The 24,282-nt window shown below is 41.6% G+C and overlaps 1 protein-coding gene across 9 annotated transcripts in view; it reads left to right on the plus strand.

The window, feature by feature from the left end:
* NUMB (NUMB endocytic adaptor protein) overlaps nucleotides 1-23,754 on the plus strand; it is a 137,333-nt gene extending 113,579 nt beyond the window's left edge. For 5 of the 9 annotated variants that reach the window (XM_053255573.1, XM_053255552.1, XM_053255562.1 and 2 more), the window contains exons 4-11: nucleotides 6,372-6,404; nucleotides 12,264-12,338; nucleotides 14,500-14,640; nucleotides 16,213-16,414; nucleotides 17,403-17,702; nucleotides 18,387-18,536; nucleotides 19,588-19,743; nucleotides 21,794-23,754. In XM_053255573.1, the coding sequence (XP_053111548.1) occupies nucleotides 6,372-6,404; nucleotides 12,264-12,338; nucleotides 14,500-14,640; nucleotides 16,213-16,414; nucleotides 17,403-17,702; nucleotides 18,387-18,536; nucleotides 19,588-19,743; nucleotides 21,794-22,509 (1,773 nt within the window). In that variant the 3' untranslated portion in view covers nucleotides 22,510-23,754. Of the gene's footprint in view, nucleotides 1-6,371; nucleotides 6,405-12,263; nucleotides 12,339-14,499; nucleotides 14,641-16,212; nucleotides 16,415-17,402; nucleotides 17,703-18,386; nucleotides 18,537-19,587; nucleotides 19,744-21,169; nucleotides 21,258-21,793 lie in introns of all 9 variants that reach the window. The other 4 variants (XR_008308526.1, XM_053255612.1, XM_053255602.1 and 1 more) reach the window with 4 other exon arrangements.
* The last annotated feature ends 528 nt before the right edge of the window (nucleotides 23,755-24,282 follow it).

Here is a 24,282-nt window from a genome sequence, read left to right on the forward strand (position 1 = left end):
CCTACAGCTCCCATCATGCCTGACTGCTGGCCACTGTGGCTGGGGTGATGGGAGTTGTAGTCTAACAACAGCTGGAGGGCCAAAATTGTACAGCTTTGATCTAAATGGTTAATTAAAAGACCATGTTAAGTCCTCTTTTTAATTTACACAGTAAATTTTAGCTTAAGCCCCTTTTTCTCTCTCAATCATATAAGGAGCTTAAAGATCACCTTTTCTATAGAGTTTCTGAATAAAGTCTAGTGCCCTGATTAAATGCCATATTTTTGTCTTTACCAGTTTACAAGTTTGGAAAGCTAAGCTCATTTATTTGTTTTTGGAATTAGCAGCATTTCATAGCTAGCTCTAGGGATGAACAGCTCAGATTTGTTAGTATAAATGATGCAACCGTAACTCTTGCCAAATTGGTTAGTATGAAATTCCTAGTCTTTCATGCAACTAAACTCAAAAATACAAAGATGGGCCCATTAAACTCCATTTACTATTTTGTTCTAAGGCCCAGGTGCACATCTGTGCATTGCATTGGGCCATTAATCAGAATCAATATGATGCAAGCCTTATCAGGCAACTTTTCATTGGATAGATCTAATAATATACAACTTGATATGATACAATATGTAATTGTATTGTATTGAACTTATTGGGATGGGGGCTTGCCTGAAACCCAGAAGCTGGCACCCTTCCATCTTGTACATGGAAATCTACTGCCTTCCAAGTAGCCACAGCAGGGGCACTTTAAAATGCCACATTTTTTTCTGTAGACTCTCCACTTAATGTCCTGGGTAAGGAAGCAACATTATGATGTTGCATTCTTTCCTTTGTGCATTACTCAGGGAATGGGAATGGCTGCTTCCTTAATATTATTGCAGGGCAAGACTACAGAAAAAAGGTGGAGTTTTAAAGTGCTCCTACTGTAGCAGCCTGGAAGGCAACTGATTTCCATTCAGAAGACGGAGGGTGCAAGCTTCTTGGTTTCAGGTTCCCCTACCATGTCTAATTATCAGTATTAATACTGATACTAATTATCGGTATTAGATCAGGACTGATTTTGATACAGATCATTTCCTTAACATTTTAGTATATGGCACACTATGCTGTGCACTATATTTCTGGATAATAAAAATATATAACTACAGTTCTTCAACTCCCTGTTAATTGTCCACAGCTTAAATGAACAATTGATGCTGTTTCAAATAGGAAATGAAAATCTCTTCCCTATGAAGAAACATTGGCTCAGACCAACCTGTTAATGTTGGTGTGTGGAAATCACCAAACACTAGCATTTGTTGTACAGTGTCCATTGCAAGACAGTAGTCAAGCGCCTCTTGCCAAACATGGGAAAAGTACTTGAAATCTTTTAATTTCAAAGATCTGGTACAACTTAAAGTAATATTAATGTTTTACACTATCATCCCTTGTGGATTATTTAACCATATAGATTTATTGATCTTGAAACACAGGGTAGTTTCTCTATAAGATTTTACTGATGTATTTAACTTCTCTCTCACAAGAGAGAGAATTAAGATTACTTAAATATGGCCATTCTTATCTAGTGATGTTAGAGGTCACGGGTGAACATCCTTTTTCATATAGCAACTATATCTCTTCCAATACAGTAGAATAGGTTTTGTGTTTTTGTTTTGAGAAAACACATTCTGTGCAAGTCACTCCAGGGCAGCTGAGTCTGACTGCTTCTATTTGATCCAAGACTTTTTGTAGCAATCTGATGTTGTCAAAACATTGTCTTGTGTGTGGTAAACTCTTAAATGGCTGGACCCTGCGTGGTGTTCTCTGTACTACAGATGTGCAGAATGTTCTGACGTGAAGCGGGCCATTCAAGTGTTTTGAGCTCAGCAGGGACTATTTAAATAAAGGGACTGTTTTGAGCTCCTAGCAGAACAGCCACAGTTTCGACTGAAACGTTTTGACGTTCTGACTACCATTTTGGAGGGCTATTTTTCCCTTGCTGATTGATTTTCTGGTACTGGCTTGTGATCTCCTTGCTTCTTGGTTGGCTTGTTAATACAAATTAAGTGTTGTCATGGGCAACTGTGGCCCTATTGGTTGGGGAGAGGGGGAGGAGGGGGAAACACTTTTGAAGGGAATGTCAAAATGTTTTCAAAGGGACTGGAAGGCAGAGAGAGACCTTATAGTCTCTTGAAGAGCATACATTGGGAGAGGAAGAAGGAATCAAGGAAGGTTTTATATTGTGGGTTTCTTTTCTCACCTCTGAGTACAATATGCTGTGCTGTTGCCACTATAACTGCTCAATTTGAGATCCAGCAAAACCAGATAAAGGCAGAGCTTGGGTACCTGCCTTCCTTGAGTTGTGGTTTGTTTTGTTTGTAAGATAGTGTTGTGGTGAGAAATGGACAGTGGTAGTGCTCTCTCTCTCTCTCTCTCTCTCTCTCTCTCTTATTTATTTATTTATTTATTGGTGATTGCTGTGATGACCTCCATGTCTGGCCTTGGGACTAACTTGTGCTTCACTCACTGCTCTGCAATTGGCATTGCAAGGTGTACTCAGTCAAAATGTGGCTGAAGTTGTTCTAGTTGAGCTTTTACTAAGGGTGCTGCTATGGCACCTGTTGCAATCCTAGGAAATAACATAAGGAATCATTATTGTGTGTGAAGAGTAACTTGTACCAAAGATGTTACTGCAGCGCAGGCACTCTGGCTGGCAGAGGATTCTGGGTCAGTGATTCTTTTTTGCCCATTTTTGGACTTTGTTTGGAATGTATGCTCTGTGTTGGGAGGGACAGATTCCCTTTTATTGTGTGCTTCTGCAGTGTTTTTTAATGCATAGTTGCAAAATGCATTGCACTCTGTGGGGCCAGCTTGTTCCAGCCATAGGGAACAATGGGGAACTCGAAACACCCCATTGTTACCCATTGGTAGCTCCTAGGGACACCAAAGTGTGTGGGGTGGTAGGGCATCTTGGCAAGTGGGCAATCCTAAACAAATTTGTAACCTTTCCCCAAAACTTCCTTAGGATCCTATGGAGGTTGTGGGGAAAGGTTATGAATGTGTTTAAAATCTGCTTGCCTGCCCATTTCTTTTGTAGGTTGGGTGGTAGGTAGAACCCATCATGTCCTACCAGCCAACCCACTTTGGTGTCCCTAGGAGCTATCCATGGGGAACAATGAGGTGTTTCGAGTTCCCCATTGTTCCCTATGGCCGAAACACTTGAAATGTTTTGAGTTTCTCTGTCAAATCAGCCAGCTCTACTACTGTTTTGATGGAAGTTTTGGCCATTTTGCATTTGAATTCAAGCTCAAAACAGAATGCAAAATCTGTTTCATTCACATTCCTACTCTGTATTACCACAAAAGTTCCTCACTAGCCTTTTTCTGGCTGCTTGTAGGTATCTTTGTTGGGCCTGTTGCGTGTTTCAGATTGTAAGGTTAAAAAAACATTGGATGAGATTACCTCTGCTGCCAATATAAGACAACTGTGTGTGTGTTTCTTTTTTAGGGGTACTCTAAAAGGGGGCATTCTCACCTATCAGATGAGAATGAATACAAGCTTATATTTGAGCTCACTGACAGAGAGATGGGTGGTAACTATCATGTTTGTATGTTGCCACCTGCTGCTTTAATGTAGCATAGTTTCATTGGCCTTACTTCTCATGGTACTTTGAATAGCATGAACTGAGGTGGAATATCTGGGAGACATTAATCAGCTAAGGGAAGGAAACATGGTTTTCAGTCCATGTTTCACATTAAGAGCATGCCATAGTTTCGAGAGCAGAAAACAGCATTGGGTTAATGCTGGATAATGAACATGATGGCATATCTTAAGTGGTACCCAGTGTCAATAAGACATCTAAACTTGAGGGAAGAGGCTACATATGGAACAGAGGATTCTGAATATCTGACTGTTAGATACAAGAAACAACTGTGCCACTCCACTGGCAGAGCTGTTGAGTGGTATAAGCAACTAGCTTGCCTGCCAGGTAAAAGTTTCCAAATCCTTTTGAAAGATGTTCTCAAACATCTGAGTCCAATATATGTTTGAAGAATCTTAACTGAAATATCCAGTCATCTAAAGAACTATAACATCTGGTCAGTGAGAAACTTGATCACACTCAGGCTTATTCTCTCAAATTCTGTTACTCCAAATAGATTTTAAATCAGAATATTATGGAGTTTAAAGCTCCTGTTTTGGTGCAGTAGTACATAAATTTGCAAAAAGCCTTTCAAATGTAGCTTTCCTCTTAATGATAAATAATAGCTTTATCACTATTATAAGTAATAGCTTAATAGCCCACTGGGAAACTAGGTTGGAAACTGCCCTTTGTCTTTATCCTCAATAATTTGGTTACAGGTTGTCTTCAGTGTTAGTGTCTTAATGTGCCATTTTGTTCTTGTTGCAAATATGATGCATTTGTTAATATGTGTTCTTGTTTTAGCAGGTAAAAGAAACATAACTTAATTGTGTTAAAATAATTCATTAATGTTGTTTCTCAGTATTAACTTTCATAGCTACCCTAAAATTCATTTTGCATGCTCTCTACCATTAATGCTTTCTCTAGACGATTGAAAATTTTCCATGTAACACTTGCTCCTGAAAGTGAAACTAATGACAGTCTCCTAAACAAGATAGCTTCTTATGAACCTCCAGAGCCTTGGCTCATCTTCTAAAGACTGATCTATCGTGATTTTAATGCTTAACTTGGCAGTGGTGGCAGCTAGCGTTTTCTTTATATACAGCTCTGTACCTATATTGACAGATATTATATCGTGTCTTTATATTTTGTGGGTGTATTTTCTTAAAATTTTCTTTTTTAGAATACACTTGCTGAAACTTGCTTTGCTTTACTAAAATTTATTATAGTTTTATTTGAGCTTGCTGATCTAAATGATGCCTTATTTAATTTTTGCCAAGTTATTACAGCTACACCATGTTCCTTGAGATTTGACTGTAATAAGCTATCTTACTTTAGAGACAAGCTTAATATTTTGAGTGGTATCTGTTCTGAGTCCAAGATATCTCACTTCATGTGCAGATAGTTGACAGATGGCAGAAGAAAGGGGCAAATGGCTATAGAAATCCGCTGTTAATTCTAAACCGAACCATAGATGTGTGACAGGTATGAGGCTGTGCACAGAAACTCCTACCACATGGAGGCTGCTGTGGTTGCCAGTATTTATCAAGCCATGGCTATGCAGCAGCTTGCAATATGGATTGGATGACTTTCTACAAACCACCACAGTGGTTTCCTTCCAGAGGTTTGTTATCGTCTGGAGAAAATAGCTCAATTTATGTAGTGAGCCATGGCTTGCTGAGTAGTGGTAATCCTCACAGGAGTAATTTCAAAGTGGTATTTATCTCAGTGATCTGTGGATCTTGTCAGGGAAAACATCAGGCTTTTGTTTTTCTTCTGAAATGACTGAATAGTTCTAAAACAAATCACATGTATAACATTTTCAAACTACCACATTTAATATATGTCAAAATATTTTATCACCAGTTTCTGTTGACCTGTGCTTGTCAAATATATATTATGCATTGTCTGTTCATACTTGAATATGAGAACAGAATGCAGAGTTGGAAGGGATCTTGAGGTCTTGCTCAGTGCAGGAAACTGCTACAGGTAATAAAGAATTCCCTTTTTGCATTTTACAAATAGTGAGAGGAACTTTCAAATTCTGCAGATCAGTTCCTCATCAGTTACTGAATTAATTCAGTAGAATATAAAGTCAAAATAAGAGAGCATATTTTGTTGGCTTTTAGCCAGAATCTGATGTGGAGTCTCCTTAGTGAGAATTCTAAACTGAAAGTAATCTTGCTGGTAAGACCACCTAAATTTTACTATTAAATCAGCTGTAAAATATAGGAAAATAATTTGAATAGTATATGAGGCTAAACACCTTTTAAGCATATTTTGACAAGTACTGGAAAAGAGAAACCTCCAAATACTTTCTGGGAGTATGCTAATTAACTTAGCTCACTTACATGTTCAACTTGCAGAACACCTTAAGTCCCTCTAATGGGTTAATTCCAAGCCTTTATCATCCAGTTTGGAACAGTCTCCCTTGCCTACTGCCAAGTTTGGCTTTTAGCCCTACTAAAATCCAAGAGGATACACACAATGAAGTAACATTTTTGCATGAAATTGGGTCTGATTTTTCTTTTCCTCTTTCCACCAGTTTCACAGCTTTATCTTGTTCTAATAAAAGCCCATGTAATGCCTTTTATTTGCATTTCCATGGGATTTTCCACATCTGCCTGTCACCCTCTATGGACAACTTGAAACATTCCCTACTTTCCTTCCAAACCCCATTTCTTGTATGTATATGTTAGTTTGAAACCGTGGGACACTTTAGCTACCTACAGTAATAGCGTTCGACTTGTCCCCCCTGTTCCTCCAGGAAAGGAAGTTCTTCAAAGGCTTCTTTGGAAAAGTAAGTTTAATGCCTCATTGTGTTTGCGCTGTAAGGAGTTACATCCCTTGTATAGCACTGCCATGTCCCACAAAACTCAGAAGTGTTGGCTTCAGCTGACTCTTGAGCTGGCAAAGAAGCTTTCCCCTTCCCCTCAAGTCTCTCTGGTTATCCCAGACATCTGCTTGGTATCAGTCAAGCTGCAATGCAAAGTGGTGTCTTTGATAACTCCTCACAGAAGATATGAATTGTGTACTTCCTGTTCAATGCTGCTCATGGTTCCAGTACAGGAAGAGTTCTGCTCTTGAATAGTGTCCATCTGTTTTAAAAGCTTTTTATCCCACCTTTGCATGAATTGGTCCTCAAAGCCACTCTTGTGTGTTAAAACATAAGAATAAAATCTTTGTATTTAAACTTAAAACTTAAAACAAAGCAAATGAAGATCAATTGCGAACCATAAGCAGATATAAGAGCAGCAAAATAAACAGCTAAAATGGTAAGAACACTTCCATATTATATTGCATCAAAGACAATAGAATAGATGTAAATTGGTGCCTGAAACACGACAAGTGAGCTCACCAAGTGAGTGTGTTTGGAGAGGGTGTTCTGTAATTAGGGCACCACCACAGAAAAGACCTCATCCCTAATGACAGCCCACATACAGTGAGGGAAATAAGTATTTGATCCCCTGCTGATTTTGTCCGTTTGCCCTCTGACACAGAAATGACCAGGCTATAATTGGAATGGTAGGTTTATTGTAGCTGTGAGAGACGGAATAACAACAAACAAACCTTCAAAAGCCCAGTGCCCAAAAGTCAGCGATGGATTTGCATTGTAGTGAGGGAAATAAGTATTCGATCCCTTCACAAAAGATGTCTTAGTACTTGGTGGCAAAACCCTTGTTGGCAATCACAGAGGTCAGACGTTTCTTGTAGTTGGCCACCAGGTTTGCACACAACCCAGGAGGGATGTTGTCCCACTCCTCTTTGCAGATCCTCTCCAAGTCAGAAAGGTTTTGAGGCTGATGTTTGGCAACCCAAACCTTCAGCTCCCTCCACAGATTTTCTATGGGATTAAGGTCTGGAGACTGGCTGGGCCACTCCAGGACCTTCATGTGCTTCTTCTTGAGCCACTCCTTTGTTGCCTTGGCTGTGTGTTTTGGGTCATTGTCATGCTGGAATACCCATCCACGACCCATTCTCAATGCCCTGGCTGAGGGAAGGAGGTGCTCACCCAAGATCTGACGGTACATGGTCCCGTCCATCGTCCCTTCGATGCGGTGAAGGTGTCCTGTCCCCTTAGCAGAAAAACACCCCCAAAGCATAATGTGTCCACCTCCATGTTTGACGGTGGGGATGGTGTTCTTGGGCTCATAGGCAGCATTCCTCCTCCTCCACACACGGCGAGTTGAGTTGATGCCAAAGAGCTCGATTTTGGTCTCATCTGACCACAACACTTTCGCCCAGTTCTCCTCTGGATCATTCAGATGTGCATTGGCAAACTGCAGATGGGCCTGTACATGTGCTGCCTTGAGCAGGGGGACCTTGCGGGCACTGCAAGATTTCAGTCCTTCACGGCGTAGTGTGTTACCAATTGTTTTCTTGGTGACTATGGTTCCAGCTGCCCTGAGATCATTGACAAGTTCCCCCTGTGTAGTTCTGGGCTGCTTTGTCACCGTTCTCATGATCATTGCAACTCCACGAGGTGAGATCTTGCATGGAGCCCCAGACCGAGGGAGATTGACAGTTATTTTGTGTTTCTTCCATTTGCGAGTTATCGTGCCAACTGTAGTCACCTTCTCACCAAGCTGCTTGGCGATAGTCATGTAGCCCAGTCCAACCTTGTGCAGGTCTACAACCTTGTCCTTGACATCCTTCGACAGCTCTTTGGTCTTGGGCATGGTGGTGAGTTTGGAAGCTGAGTGATTGCTTGCTTCTGTGGACAGGTGTCTTTTATACAGGTACTGTAACAAGCTGGGATTAGGAGCACTCCCTTACAGAGGGTGTTCCTCATCTCAGCTCGTTACCTGCATATAGTGAAAAGACACCTGGGAGCCTGAAATCTTGCTGGTTGATAGGGGATCGAATACTTATTTCCCTCACTACAATGCAAATCCATCGCTGACTTTTGGGCACTGGGCTTTTGAAGGTTTGTTTGTTGTTATTCCGTCTCTCACAGCTACAATAAACCTACCATTCCAATTATAGCCTGGTCATTTCTGTGTCAGAGGGCAAACGGACAAAATCAGCAGGGGATCAAATACTTATTTCCCTCACTGTAACTTCTGAAGGGGCCTTTGATTATGACTTCAGCAAGTTCATTTGAAAGAAGGTCATATACCCAAATCCCAGGATGTTTAGAGTTAGTGCAGGAGCTTATCACGTTAGAGGGGAAGGAGTTGCTTTCATGCACCCTGTTCAGTACAAAAACTCATATGAGGGGGAAAGTCATTTAACTACACCCCATTATAACTACACTCTGATAGTGAACTCAAAAACAACTTATTTTAACCTCTTTAGAACATATTCTTAATCAATGTAAGTAGTGCTTTCACATTGTCAAAGCACTTCACGAAGACTCTTGTAATTTTTAAAATAGTTCTACAAAATAGGCCAGTATTTCCACTCTGCTGATATGGGGGGCTGAGGGACTGACTTGCCATCTAGTGAATTCATGGTAGAGGGGAGTATTAAGCCAATGACTTCCCAATCTTCAACCATTATGCTAGATCACCACAAGTCTAGGCTGTCCAGGGGTTCCAGCTTGGGTCTTCTGCATGTCTCATGGCGAAAGACCATGGCATATCAAGCCTGTTTTAAAACAGCTGCACTGGCTGCTGCTATGTTTCTGGGCAAAATACAAAGTGCTGGTAATTATCTTTAAAGCCCTAAACAGCTCAGAACTGGGTTATCTGGGAGAGTACGTTCAGTATGATCACCACCACACCTTAAGGTCATCAGGAGAGGTCCATCTCTGACTGAAATTGGGCCTCCTCTTAGCTGCTCCTGGGCTCTGGAATACGCTCCCCATAGATCTTAAAGGTTTAAGAGTTTTAGCAGCTTTTAAAAGAGCCCTAAAAACGTATTTAGCCTAGCCTTTAGTGAGTACTGAAATGATTTTAGTGGTCTTAATTTTGTTTTAATGAGTTTATCTGTTTTTATATTTGTGAATCACCTAAAACCATCTCAATGGAGTGATGGGTATAAATAAATAAATGTGAATAAATAAAGCCTTTCTGTTGTGAGTAGGACACTTCCATCAAATGAAAATGGACAGTACACCGCCCGTTTGGAAATAATGCTTACTTAAATTGCAAAATTGTAGCTAAATACCTACAGTGTGCTTGCAGCATTAAATGTGGATTTGCCAAGCATACAAGTTCTTGATGGAAGCACATACTGAACAGCAGTTTGTCTTAATGGCAACAACCAAAGTGGCTAAAGAAATTTGTTCATGAACATTGGAATACTGAGTGTTTAAAGGAATCTGTCTCGTCCATTTCTCATGATCACAACAATCGTGTACAGTAATACCAAATAGAAACATTTGAACGTGAGTGTCACTTAGATTATGATGCTACAGGCAGAGAATTGGCAAAGATTTACTGTACCAAAATGTTGCTGCAGGACAAGAAATAACCTTAATATGTGATACAATTTTTGTGTAAGCAAATAAGCTGACTACAGATTCCAGGAGAAAAGATGAAAACCCCCAAGATCACAAACCATGTCACTTGTGGGGAACTGACTATTGAAAAGAGATATATAAATATTTGCACTATTGTCATTACAGTAGTTACTTGCTTACCCCATAAACATAACTTGGGAGTAAGCCATATTTAAGTTTGCTGCTGCTTTCAACAGGCAGGACAGACAGCCACTCCAGCCCTAGGTAGGGAGATTGCACAGCCTTCATACTAGTACACTTTTTTTTAATGGAGCTGGGGAGAAGGTGATGACATTGCTGGTGTTATCTAAAATTAAAAGTTTGCAAGTTCCTGCACTTGAGTGGTACAATGAGAAGAAATACTTGGCTCTTGAACTAAGGCACTTCTAAAACAAAACATATAGTCTAGTCTTGCATATATATATATATATATATATAGAGAGAGAGAGAGAGAGAGAGAGAGAGAGATCTGCAAATTCTCACTGTGGATTGCAGCCTTAATGATGCCACACAGCAGCCATAATTTCAGTGGCTGTGCTAGGTGGGTGGAAAAAAACTCCTTTTCCTTGTAATAAAATATTTGAATGCTGAAAATGTAACATCCCTGCAGCCGAACACCAAACTCATGAAAAGGTTGTTTCAACATGAAAGCAAACTTTGTAGAATTTTGGAGATGTATGACGTAACCAGTTGACTTAAATATCAAGAGGCTATCCTGTTTAGATACACGCTACTGTCCAATCTGGATGGGGACATAATCTATAAAATTAGGGACTCATGCTACAGTAACACCAAGATTTCATCTAGGAGAATATGGGAAGAAACCGTTGATTCATGCAGTCCAGAACTCACAAAATGGCGCAAATCCCTTGTGACTCTTAATTTACATAATTCTTGTGGGTATCATTATAGACACCCAACTTGGCACACTTCATTTATTTTTATTTATGTAGTGCATTTCTATACTGCTCCATATGAACATAACAGCCCTGCTGGATCAGGCCCAAGGCCCATCTAGTCCAGCATCCTGTTTCCCACAGTGGCCCACCAGATGCCTCTGGGGAGGCCACAGGCAAGAGGTGAGGGCATTCCTCTCTCCTGCTGTTGCTCCCCTGCAACTGGTATTCAGAGGCATTTTGCCTCTGAGGCTGGAGGTGGCCCATTTTGCCTCTGAGGCTGGAGGTGGCCACCTGCTACTGCAAATCTCTGGACTCACAATCTAAAACACAACAATTTAAAATAATTTAAAATATAGATTAAAAACTCTAAAACTTTAAAACTATCATGCTTGCAACTGTGAAATAATCAGAAATATTGACATGCTGAAAGAAGAATAGTTAAGTTTACAAGTTCTCTGAAACTGTTTGACATATAAGCCTAATTTCTAAAACACCTCTATCAGAATTCTTAACAGTCTGTTTGTCACAGCCTAAGTCAGCATGCAGATGTGGCAAGTGGCAAGTTATGGAGTCAGGCCATGTATACAAGGACATTTCCTTTGCCCGCCCACCCCCAAATTGGGGAGCGGGAGGAAGAGCAGAACAGAGTGATGTACAAGAAGTGGGTGTCAGGCCCATCACCCCCACAATATCTTGTAGGTGTTCACTTGTAAATATTCTATCAATATATATCCACATCTACAAGGCTGTTGCTGTGTCACCAGGAACTTAAAAATAAACCTCGTGCTATTATGGAACAGTAGTGGTATGCTTTCCCTGAGCTCTTGGGATAGAGAGGCTATGAAATGAAATTGTTAGACTTAAAAGCAATTTCATACTTGATGGTAGTTCTGCCACATGAGTACTAGAACAAAATGTTGGGGAGATGAAGTAAGAATATTAATTGCTCAAGTTGCAATATAAGCTACATGTGGTGTAACTCCTTAAGCTTCAGCATTAACGGATGGTTAATTTGGTGTTTAAACAAGTAAAGAATTTAAGCTTGAATTCTTTGCCTTTATATGAATGTATTAACATACTCGATTCATCCTGTTCTATTCTTTCCCCCTTCCTTTTGCATTGTATTCTTGAAAGACTGGTTGAGGCTTGATTCTCTGGAGGTTTTGTTGTTTGATCTGAATATCTGGCTTTGGGCACTGCTACTGAAGTTGGATATCATCTGCAAACTGACTTTTGTGCTTCTTGGAAAGTGGAAGTCTGCATTCAGCCTGATTGACAGCACAACTGTAATATTATTTCTCTTCTTCCCCACAAGAGCGGAAAGAAGGCAGTAAAAGCAGTCCTGTGGGTTTCAGCAGATGGACTCAGAGTTGTTGATGAGAAGACAAAGGTATGATTCTCTCCTGCTTGAACCTGCAATTCATTGAACTGGATGATATGCTGTTGAGGACTATCCCACCTCACTGTTTCCTCTAGTACACATTTTTGAAAGCGTTATACATACATACACTCATCAAATCAGCTGATTGTGTATGGTTCACATTTTAAATTCTCAATTTTATTTATACCTCCAGGTCAGATAAGTGGGCAGCTGTATGCTTGGAATTCCTGTTTACTCTCTTTGCTTGAAGAGAACTCTTGCCTATGTGAAAGATTATATTGCCCATAGGAATTTGTGGGGGTGCTCCGAGTGTCCTTTCCTGCACCTTTAGATTTCTGAGAATGCAATGAGGGAATGATTAAAATCACGTGAGGGAGTTAAGACTCTAAGGCTCAGAAAGCCAACACTTCTTAAAATCATGGTTTTCACCTTAAGCTCTAAATTATTTCTAGTATTGTATTGATGGGGAATATGGGACGTAAGAACTTGTATGCTGCATTATACACTCAGCCTGTTCTAGATGTGGTTGCACGCCCCCTGAAGGACCAGGTTCAAGTCTGGGGGGTGCTCATCGATCCAGCACTGTCAGTAGAGACTCAGGTGGCTTCTGTGGCTCAGATTACCTTTTATCAGCTTTGGCTTGATATGCCAACTGTGTCCTTACCTGGATAGAGATAGTTTGGCCATAGTAACCCATGCTCTGGTAATCTCCCATTTAGATTACTGCAATGTGTTATACGTAGGGCTGCCTTTGAAAACTGTTCAGAAACTGTTCAGTTGGTATAAAATAGGGCTGCAAGATTATTAACTGGGACTGGGTGCTTTGATCATATCACGCCAGTGCTTCGTCGGCTGCACCGGCTCTCAGTACAGTTCCAGCCCCAATTCAAAGTGCTGGTTTTAACCTGTAAAGCCCTAAACGGCTTGGGACCAGGTTACCTGAGAGAGTGCTTTGCCCCATATGTCCCAACTCAGATCTTAAGATCTTTGGAGTCCCTGCTCTTAGTGCCCCTGCCACATGAGCTGAGGTGGGTGGCTGCTAGGGAGAGGGGCTTTTAAGGTGGTGGCACCCTGTTTATGGAATAGTCACTGAGGTTTGCTTGGCACTGTCACTCTGTTCTTTTAATTGCCAGATGAAGAACTTTCTGCTCACTCAAGCTTTTGAAAATTGAATTTTGGGCCGGCTAACAAATAAAATTGTTGTTGATGGTGATGGTTGGTAGTGGTATACTAAAGGTGCAAGCCTATAAAACTGCACATGTCCTTGTAGCTAAACATTCAAATGGACCTAACCTTATTTTTAGAGGGGAAAGTGGTAATATGCAATGATTTTGGACTTTCTTCTTGGTAGGAGGGATTCCTTTTGTACTTCAGAAGTTGGCAACAATCAGGCCAACTTGCACCTGTTTTGAGTGCACTCCTAAGCACACAGCTATCAAGCTCCTTTTGCAGCAGTGAGTGCCTTGCCAGTGGTTGAAGTTGTGCTTTGCTCCCCTTTTTGAGAGCAGTGATTTGTGGAGATGTCTATCGAAGGTGAATAATGCCACCCAACAAGCAAACAGGGCACATTAGCTTCTGCTGAAGCTGCCACTTCAAGTCAAATACAAGGAGAGAGTCTGAAGTAGATCATACCTTGTAGTGCAGAATGTGTGGAATAATATCAACTCAAGAACTGACTGAAAGTTTTAAAGGGGATTCAGATGTCTCCTCCTCCTTGTACTAATATTCTAAAGTATGTTTAACTGTGTAATCCTTAGTGGTAAAATGCCTGATCATGTGGCAAACAGAATGTAATATTGCCCCTTGGTGGTTGGATATATTAGTGCAAGACTCCAAACATTAAAGATCCAAGCAAAAAGAGTAAACATTTGCACAGGCTTTTTATAGAGCCATCAAGAATTCATTTTTATAGGCAACTACTTCTGTTTCCATGCATTTATTTATTTATTCTCCCCACTCCTAGCTAGCAGCTGTGGGAAATCCTTGCCAATGGCTTTCGCACTTGTAATCCTCTGTCTGAAGTTAGGTGGATATTGAATTTGCTCTGCAGCTAGAGAGCACAGTTAATAGATGAAGAACGGAAGCTCCTTGAACTTGATTTCAATGTTATTCCAGGCTTCTAAGTGACTGGAGTGTCTTACATTGTCTCTTTGGGTTCTTCTTCCTTTAGGACCTTATAGTTGATCAGACGATAGAGAAGGTTTCTTTCTGTGCTCCAGACAGGAATTTTGACAGGGCATTTTCCTATATCTGTCGAGATGGCACTACACGGCGCTGGATCTGTCATTGCTTTATGGCAGTAAAGGACACGGTAAGTTGCTCTTAGAAGCATAAACAGTAAAAGGCACACACCCAACAGGATTTTTAAAGTTAGGATTATATCTGAGATTTGTCTAGAAAAACCTGGCTCTCTTATAGAAAGAAAATGTGGCAATATTGCCACACGGGGCACAGAATGTGAGAGTTGGGAGGCACCTTGGAGCTCTTCTAGTCCAACCTCTTGCTCAGTGCCAAAGCTGCTACAGTAGCCCTCCAGACGGCCTTTGGAAACCTCCAGCAAAGGAGAGCTCGCCACTGCATGGAGGCAGACGGTTCCACTGCCAAACAGCTCTTACAGTTAGGAAAGGCTTCCTCTTGTCTAGCCGGAAGCAGTGTCCTTATACTGTAACTTCAACCCTCAGTGCATTCACGTAGCTCAGGTATTTGAAACTGGAAAAAGTAAAGTGCTACAGATAGTCCTGTGTGTTGACAAAAACAAAGAACCTAAATGTGCTTTGGCACATGAATATAAGAGAGAGTGTGGGAGAGAAAATATATTAAAAAAAAAACATACACTAGTAAAACAGGCTTGCAGTTTGTAAGCATTCCTGCTATACCATGAAATGACCATGCACTCTCCCTTCACTCTGTGCAAGTTGATGACCAGAAGAGCTGCTTTGTTTTGAGCATGTAATAGTGTTGCTGCCAAGAATCCCTAAAAGACAATTTCTAGGAGATTGAATGAGAGAGAGGAATGAAGATATCTAGTACAAAAGTTCACTGAATTTCGTGAAAATCTGACATGGATTGAAATCCAGTGAACTGATAGCTTGTTTGTTTGTTCATCAGACTTCCTGTTTGCAAAAGTACCAAAGAAAACTGCCAATGTTTTTCATCAAGCATCATTTCCCATGCTTTCCCAATAGGAGGGTTTCCCCACATTTTGGGGGAAAATAATGCATTCTTCCATCAATGTGGGCAAGGTCTGGAACCAACCAGTCAAACAGCATGTTTCTATCTTTTGTAGCTTGATCTGGTAATGTCATGTCACTGAGTGAGTGAGGCCAAAGTAGCTTTCTTCTGTGTGTTTGTCCCCGTCCATCCATCCCTGGCATTTTAGTAAGAGCTGTTTGGCCAGCTTAACACAGTAACTAAAGAGATGTTAAGTCATACACCTGTGCATCTAACTGGTCTGATCTCCAACTTTTGCTTCATGACTGGTTGTCATAATTGCGTTTAGTTAGTTAGTTAGTTAAGCAAATGTGTATTCCACCCACTACTGAAGTCTCTAGGTGGTTTACAGCATAAAACAAACCAAGAATTTAACAGTTAAAACATATAAAGGATCAAATTAAAATACCTATTATAAACGCACCAGCTAACTCAAAAACTTGGCTGAAGAAATGTGTCAGTAGTTTCCTAAAGGCCAACAGGGATGGAGCAGCTTTAATCTCAGCAGGAAGTGCATTCCATGGTGCTGGGACAACTACAGATAAGTTCTTGATCATACTTTAGACAGAGAAATGATCTTTGTTGTGTTGAGTGCCAGCTATCATTTGACAGTATTAGAGAATATGTCTGGTTCAATTCCTCCCTCCCCCTAAACGATGCAATCTCTTTTCAGGGAGAAAGGTTGAGTCATGCAGTTGGCTGTGCATTTGCAGCCTGCTTGGAGCGAAAGCAAAAGAGGGAGAAGGAGTGTGGGGTGACTGCCACTTTTGATGCCAGCAGAACGACATTCACAAGAGAGGGATCATTCAGGGTTACTACAGCAACTGAACAAGCAGAACGAGAGGAAGTCATGAGACAGATACAAGACACTAAAGGTAATGAAGTACAAACCTCTATGAACAGACTGGTGTTGTGAATTACATTTTTCAAACCCCCACCACCTACCCACCCCCCCGGCCTGAAACTCTGGAGAGCTGCTGTCAGTGTGGACAATAGTGAGCTAGATGGACCAGTGGACTGACCTTAAGTAAAGTGGCTTCCTGTGTTCTGTCCATCCTGACGAACACTTTCAAATGAGGCTTGACAGAAAAAATGTGAACCATTAGTCTACTAGATTAGCAATCTACCTTAGTCCTCTTTGGACATTTAAAGGGCGGGGGGTGGCAGCAGGGTTTTGTATTTGCATACAGTGTCCCATTTACATCTGAAGAGGGCATGTGGTCTCACAGTTTCCAGAGTTTATGGACACCCCAAGTTGAATTTAAGCTATTGACAGTTGCAAAATATGTAATCAGTCAAGTACTACGTTCTTGCCTATAAGCTTAAACAGTGAAACCTCTGCAAGAAATGACTCTTCCCTTGCCCACTGTTCCCTCTAAGGCATATGCATGTGTGTGCACTCACAAGTTTTTGGATGTCCACTCAGTTCATTTTAGATCCTGCTCAGGTTGAATCAGGAAGGCCCCATTCTGAATGCAGGTGCACACACGCTGCCTTGATACTGCCGCCCAGAACAAAACTCATTCCGCCCAGAGATGAAAAAAATGAGAGGGACCACTGCCCTTACCACCTGCCCAGTACATCTTCAGATGATATTTGGGATGTTTGCTAAGCTAACTTGGATAGGTTAACAGTATAGCTATGGGTATATGTGGGTATGCGTTAACCACTAAAAAAGGTAGTAACGGAAGGAAACCATCTGTAGCATATGTAGAGATGCTAATATTTTGCATCAAGGATTCCTATTTCCATAAAGTTATAGGAAGATTTTAAATATAAAATCTAATAATCCTCTGAATAATAGAATGACTTCGCAGACTAGGTAATATCACTGTTCTAAATAGGTTTCATTTTCTCCCACAGCTGAAACAGATGCAAAGACAGCTGCTTCAAGTGTTGTACCTGGCAATAGAGCTCCATCTCCGAGTTCCCCAGCCTCTCCTCCTGCTGATGTTGCCGCCTCTGTTGACAAAGAGACAAATAACCCGCATGCTATCCCGCGAAGGCACGCTCCCATAGAGCAGCTTGCCAGACAGGGCTCATTCCGAGGCTTCCCTGCACTAAGCCAGAAGATGTCCCCATTTAAACGCCAGCTCTCTTTGCGAATTAACGAGTTGCCTTCAACAGTACAAAGGAAGACAGACTTTCCCATGAAAAACTCGGGTAAGGGTGAAATTTCCCCTATGTTAAAAGTTCTTAGTAGTTGGGCATTTTAAACTTGTTTGTTCTCCATATTTAAAGGAGGTCCCCACAGAGAGGTGCTGGTATGATTCTCTACCTCCTGTTCTCTTCATTATTGAGATGTCACTAAGAAACCCCAGCTTTTTGTTGCTGGCTTTAAATCATTGCTTCTTTCTTTTTAAAATCCATCTGTATAATATAGACAACATACATATTGTGTATGTTATCTAGCTCTCAAAGTTTTAATGGACATTAACTGCCTTGCAGTTAGAACTACATGGCGCTCATTCAGCATGTGATCTGGGCAGCTGTCTCATGAGCATCTTGGCTGAAGTCAGCATACTTTAACTCCTATCTGTGTTTTGCCGAGAATAATGAATTAAACCTGTTTTGTCTGTGTGAGAACGTCTTAAAGCTTTACTAACTTAACAGTAGTGTGAATGGAGACAGGTGCTCTGAGCAGATGCCACAAACTCTCTGAAGTGATTCCCATTCCCAGGATTCTCTGGGGTCTTGTCTTCCTCTACTAGGCCTGTGGAAGAGGAGATGCCATCTAGCAGGGCTATTTAAAAAATCCTTGGGGCAGCCATAGAAAGGGAGAAGAGCATTTTGAGCCATCGGTATTCGGTTGCTGCATCTCTGTGCAATTTGTGCTCTTTCTTTCAGTTCCTGAAGTCGAAGGGGAAGTGGATAGCATTAGTTCCCTCTGCTCCCAGATAACGAATGCATTCAGCACGCCATCGGAGGACCCATTCTCCTCGGCTCCCATGACGAAACCAGTCACTGCAGTTGCGCCACAGTCTCCTGCTTTTCAAGGTGTGTGAGCTCTCTAAGCTTGGCATTGCTGATGCGTGTGACATGCACAGTGTTGCTTTCCCCTGGCGTCATTGCTTTACAGTCTCAAATGGTCTTGCAGCCATTTTGCTTTGCATTTGAAGTCATTGTTTCCCTTGTACTCTTGTAGTCCTCTCCTGTGTTAGCTTCCTGCAATGCTGAGAGGCCACACAAACATCAACTATACACTAACTATAGGAAACTATTTAATATAGGCCACAGCTTCCAGTCACTAATGGATAAAATATTACTACACAGGGAATGCATACTCGCAGTTCACATTCCGTGATAGTGAACAGGATAAAGGTTTCTAAAATGAATGAAATTGCTACATGTTGGCTCATCCTCAACATTACATTTACTCTAAGCTCCTGCCAGAGTGAAGGAAATGGGTTCTCTGTTGATGTTGGGTATTTGGTTTGATTTCTCATCCTATAAACTACCTGTTAGTTCAAAACCTTACCTCAAATAACTTTAGATTTGATCTTAAAGCCCCAAAAGAACCTCCATAGGTTTGGGTTAAAGGTTAGACGTGGCTGATCAGAATCTGATTCGGCAGCAAAAATAGCCAAAGTATCTTCAGGTACAGTTCCTATAACCCAAAGCCATATCACTCCCACCCCAGGGCTTCAAGAACTCGGCACGGAGCATGAAGGTTTAGACTTTAACTGTGGGGACACTTTGAACTGTGGCCAGGAGAACCTGATCACTGGCTTTGAATTTTCATTATGCAGGAAGTAGTGCACTTTTCTTGGTTAGAAGAAGAAAACTGATTCAGCTGCATCCCAGTTCTTAGACAACCTTCTTAGCATTTTCCTACAATACTAGAGAGAAATTATCAGTTGTCTTATGACAGAGGTAAAAGAGAACTTAGTTGAAAGGTACCATGGGAAATGCTCTGGGCTAATAGTGTGAAAGGATGCGAGTTGTTGGTGTGTATTGCATGTTGGCAGAAATTGTTCATTTTAACATCCCACTCACCTGCATGCCTTGCATGATTTAACAGCATTGATGTTGTCTGCTCCCATTTTAGTTAATGGCACTGCCTCTGCCTTCAGTGTGCTTGCTGCTAAACCATCTCAAACTACTGTAGCACCCACAGCAATACCAGTTCGTGAAACCAATCCTTGGGCTCATGCCCCTGTTGCTCCAGCTGCTGCTAAAACTGGAGCCGCAGCCACTCTTTCTGGTAAGACTGGGCACCAATCTTGTGAGTTGCTTTTAAGGCTTTGAAACGTGATCCTGGACTGCAGGGACCTTGGTTTGATCTAGCAAAGCAATTAAGTTATTTTCTGACATTGACAAACATAATTTTGTTTGAGGGAAAGAAAGGAATTGGTTGTGAAATTGCGAGGTTTGAAGTGCTCCTATTTTATTGAAATTTGTAAGAAAACCTTTTGGTTGGCTTGAAAAATTGATAATTTACTGTGTGAACATTTTTTTATCATGCCAATCTCTGCACTCTTCTACCATAGAAGAGCACGATTAATCTGCTCACTAAAGTTAAGCAAAGGATGAATACACTGATCTGTGGGCAACTATACATGTTATGCTGCAGGCATGATCACTGCATGTGTTCCAGTGTTTGCCACAGTGTGAGAGAGAGACATGTTTGTTCTTAAGCACATATGTATATACCTCTGGGAACCCTGATTGCACCAAAATTCTCAAGCATATGTGCACAGCTGTCTTCAAAGTGTGTGTTATCCATGCTACAGTAGAAACACTGGTGTACATTCAGCAATAGGGTTTGCCCAGGATTCAATAAATCCATTTGCCAAAGGCTCATGTTCTGGTCCTCTTGTGTGGCAGGATGCTTAGTGGCAACAGGTTACTCTTCTCTTTCCCTCATCCCCTTTCTCCATGAATCATGGAGAACTGATGTTCTGCTATGACCTGGATCATACACCAGAAGGCACTCAGAAAGAGGGTAGGGGCATTTCTCAGTATTGTCCTTGGCTTGGGGTAGGGGCCAATAGCACAAGAAACGCACTCTGCTTCTGCCTGCCCCAGGACTATGAAAGAGCGACACATGTGCACACACCACCTTCGTGTCTTCTGGCGCATGCAGAGAACTTCAGCCAAAAGAAAGGCGTTGCGGATACAAACAGTGGCTGGATGCTGAGCCAAGCTAAAATCTGTAATCCTATATTTTTTCACATAACGTGTATAGCTGCCCTGCAAGACTTCATATAGCGTAGCCTTGCACAGTATCCTCTAGCCAAATACTGTCTCCTGTCTTGACCCACACCTGCTCTGAGTTGAAGCAAAGGCCTTTGACAGCTCTTTAGTGCTATCAAAGGCACAAGCTGAACCTGGAGCCTTTTATATCAAGTGCATGTGCTCTAATGATGAGCTGTGGCTTCTTGTAGGTGAAGAGATGACTGCTTCAAGCCTATACAGCAAACTCTGCTGAAGTTTACAGTGATGGTAAAGAAAAAGGATAGTAACAAATGACAAGTAACACTATGAATTGAAGAGTGAAGAAACTGGTAATGCAAGGAAGAAGTTGGGGTTTAGCCCAGTTAGGAAAAAGAAGGGAACAAAATTTTAAGCTGAAATGAAAAATGAGTTGAAGCAAACTGAAATGTTAAGTATTTAATTGAATATTACAGAACAATTAGAGAGAGGTTAACAGACTGAATTGCATAGGAAGTTTAAGGACAGAGTAGAACTGAAGGAAGGAAAGCAACAAAGTTGTCAGTAAGTATAGTTTCCAACTATTCAACACATTTTACAGATTTTGAGTTCTGGGTGGTAGATGGCACGGTGCAAATACCATGCAAATACAGTCTTGTAATCTGTGTTTTGATAATTGGACAATGTGTGTCTATCTTGCGATTAAAAGCTAGAATGTGCATAAATCTAGCACCGGAAAAGTTAGGCCCAAGTACTGACTCTCTGGTCCATTCCTGTGGCCTAGTTGTCAGTTAGCACTTGCCCTTATTGAGCTTTAGAATTAAGAGCCATTCTAGAGAGTTGGGATGGGGCTGGAAGACAAGCAGCAGCCGACTATCCAGTTCCAGTGCCAATTTTCAGGCTTAACTTCTGTAGCTGTAGCTACAACCTTACTCTACATTTGTATTGGTGCAAAATTTACCTTGCCTACTGGTACCAATCTGAATATCCAGAGCCAATTCCATTGGGAAGCTGAAGCTGCTTCAGGGTAACCCCTTCCCAAAGAACAGTGGGGGAAGAGCATCCCTGGCTATTACCTGACCTCTGCCTTTCTTTCACAGGTGCTGAATGGAGCCCCAACTCGGGGACTGCCTCACCAAATCTCTTTCAGGCAAACCACAGACGCACTCCTTCGGAGGCAGATCGCTGGTTGGAAGAGGTATCCAAAACTGTCCGAGCACAGCAGCCCCAGCCACAACCGCAGCCTCCAGCTCCTCAGCCACTCCTTCCACCTCCTCCTGTGGTTTCTCAGGCAGCTCCAGCTTTTCCAGCCAACACCTTCATTGCACCTCAGCCAGTGCCCATTGGTGTGGTGCAGCCAATGCCGCCTACATTTATCCCAGCTCAGCCATATGCTGTAGCGAATGGAATGCCCTATTCTGCTCCCAGTGTACCGGTGGTTGGAATCACCCCTTCGCAAATGGTAGCCAATGTTTTTGGCACTGCAAGCCACACTCAAATGTCCCACTCACATCAGTCGCCCAGTCTTATAAAACAACAGACATTTCCTCAGTATGAAACTAACAGCGCGACTGCCAGCCCTTTCTTTAAGCCTCCTACGCAGCAGCTCAATGGCTCAGCTGCTTTCAATGGTGTAGACACTGCCAAATGGCCCACAGAGGACAACCATGTACAGCCACCTGCAGCGGCCCAGCAGGTAGATCCATTTGAAGCACAGTGGGCAGCACTCGAAAGCAAATCCAAGCAGCGCACCAACCCATCTCCAACTAATCCTTTCTCAAGTGAATTACAGAAAACGTTTGAGATTGAACTTTAATCAGTCATGTGGCTTGTGCTTCGTCTGCGTGTTTGTGTATTGGGATTGGATGGTAGGGATAGGGGGAGGGGGAAGCAGGGACCTCTGAGCAGCAGAATCAATTGCTGATGTCCCTATAATCAGAATGGGCATACAGAGGGAGCAATCATGGGGAGAAAGGCTCTGAGTCCCACCCACATAGGTATTGGGATCTAATCCAGGAAACATATCCATACCGCCTTCCTGCTCGAGAGCCTGAACAGCAAAGGAAACCTCAGAAGGGCTGAAGATGGGAATTGAGCCCTGAAGCCCTTTTTTTCCACACAAACTTCAGATGACCTCATAAGACGATAAGCAGGCATAGTGGCAAGTCACTATCTTTAGGGGGGTTCTCCCTTCCTGTGAGTGACCCATTCCACTGGGGGGGGGAGAGAAGAAGAAGGGTGGGGTAAAGACACAGTGGTGAATGGGTAGGAGGGGAAAATGTGAGAGCTGCTCAGCATATGCTGTATATGGAAAAGGATGAGCTTCCATTTTGAGTACCACAATGATTATTATATATAAAAATAAAATAAAGCCAAAATCTTTATTTTTATGCATTTTAGATTTTAAATAGTTCTAGATATTAAAAGCTGAATGAGTTGTAAGTAATCTTGCCAAAGGTATAAAAGGGGGTTGGATGTAAAATTGTACATAAGATTGATTTTATCACTGATTCTAACAATCAGTTATACGGGAGTAGGGTGCAGAGCGGAGTTCCTAGCTTGTACTTGTATGTTCATTGTAAGTAGCATTTTGCAACAACAATCATGAATCATGACCAATTTAAAAAAAAAAATCACTATAGAATAGTTTAAGAGCAGTATTGTCTTGGTTTGAAAACAACTGTTAAATTCTCTCTTTTTTTTAAAAGGACTCAAACGAGATATTAGACTACATATAGATTATTTCATGTATTGCTGCAGTTTCCTTGTCTTAACACTACTGTGACAACTGTAACCATTTCTCCAATCCGGTCTGTTTAGGAACCCATTTTATGTATATTGAATAGATTTTCAGTTATATGTTAGGCTTTCCCCCACTGTTCTATGTGAACGCTTGTGGCTAGACTGCAGCTATTCCATGTTCTTCCTCTGGCAAATCATGAAATCAATCTCATTTTTAATTTTACTTTTAAAACTTGGCCTTACAAGCAAATGTAAGTTATATATTTGTACTGATGATTTATAATCTGCTTTAACAGAAATAAATGTTGGTAGTAGATGATGTGGCTTTCTGAGAAGTTTTCCTTGTATTCCCGCCACCCCCACCTCCCCTGCAGTCTCTACATTTCTTCAAACTAAAGTTCATCTGGTACATGCCTGATCTAGCATAACACATATCAACCCTCTCACTTTTTTGTAAGAAATAGATTACTTACGAACTCTTGAGATTTGGTTTCTGGCTATAGTTTGTCTTCATTTTACTTGTAGTTTTGAGTGCTCTGAGGGCCAGCTCTTGGTTTTGGATGCTCTCTTTGCGGAGCGTGGCTCTTTATATTCCTGCCTCTGATCCCACTGCCCTGCCAACATGCTGAGTAGTGTGGCCGTAGCCCTGAACAGAAGTTGCCCTGAGGAGCATCTTGGGCTTGCTCTGCAGCTTTCTCATTCCTGTCACCCTAGAACTGATTGAGATCACTTGTTAGGCTGCAGCAGGGGACAGTGACACACGGCCTGGGATAATTAACATTGCCCATCATTCAAGACTGTGCCTGGCCTCACAATTGCCACTGGAAAATAGTTGCTGCTGAATATG

This window comes from Hemicordylus capensis, chromosome 1, assembly GCF_027244095.1.
Source record: "Hemicordylus capensis ecotype Gifberg chromosome 1, rHemCap1.1.pri, whole genome shotgun sequence".
In the NCBI taxonomy this organism is placed as follows: Eukaryota; Metazoa; Chordata; class Lepidosauria; order Squamata; family Cordylidae; genus Hemicordylus; species Hemicordylus capensis.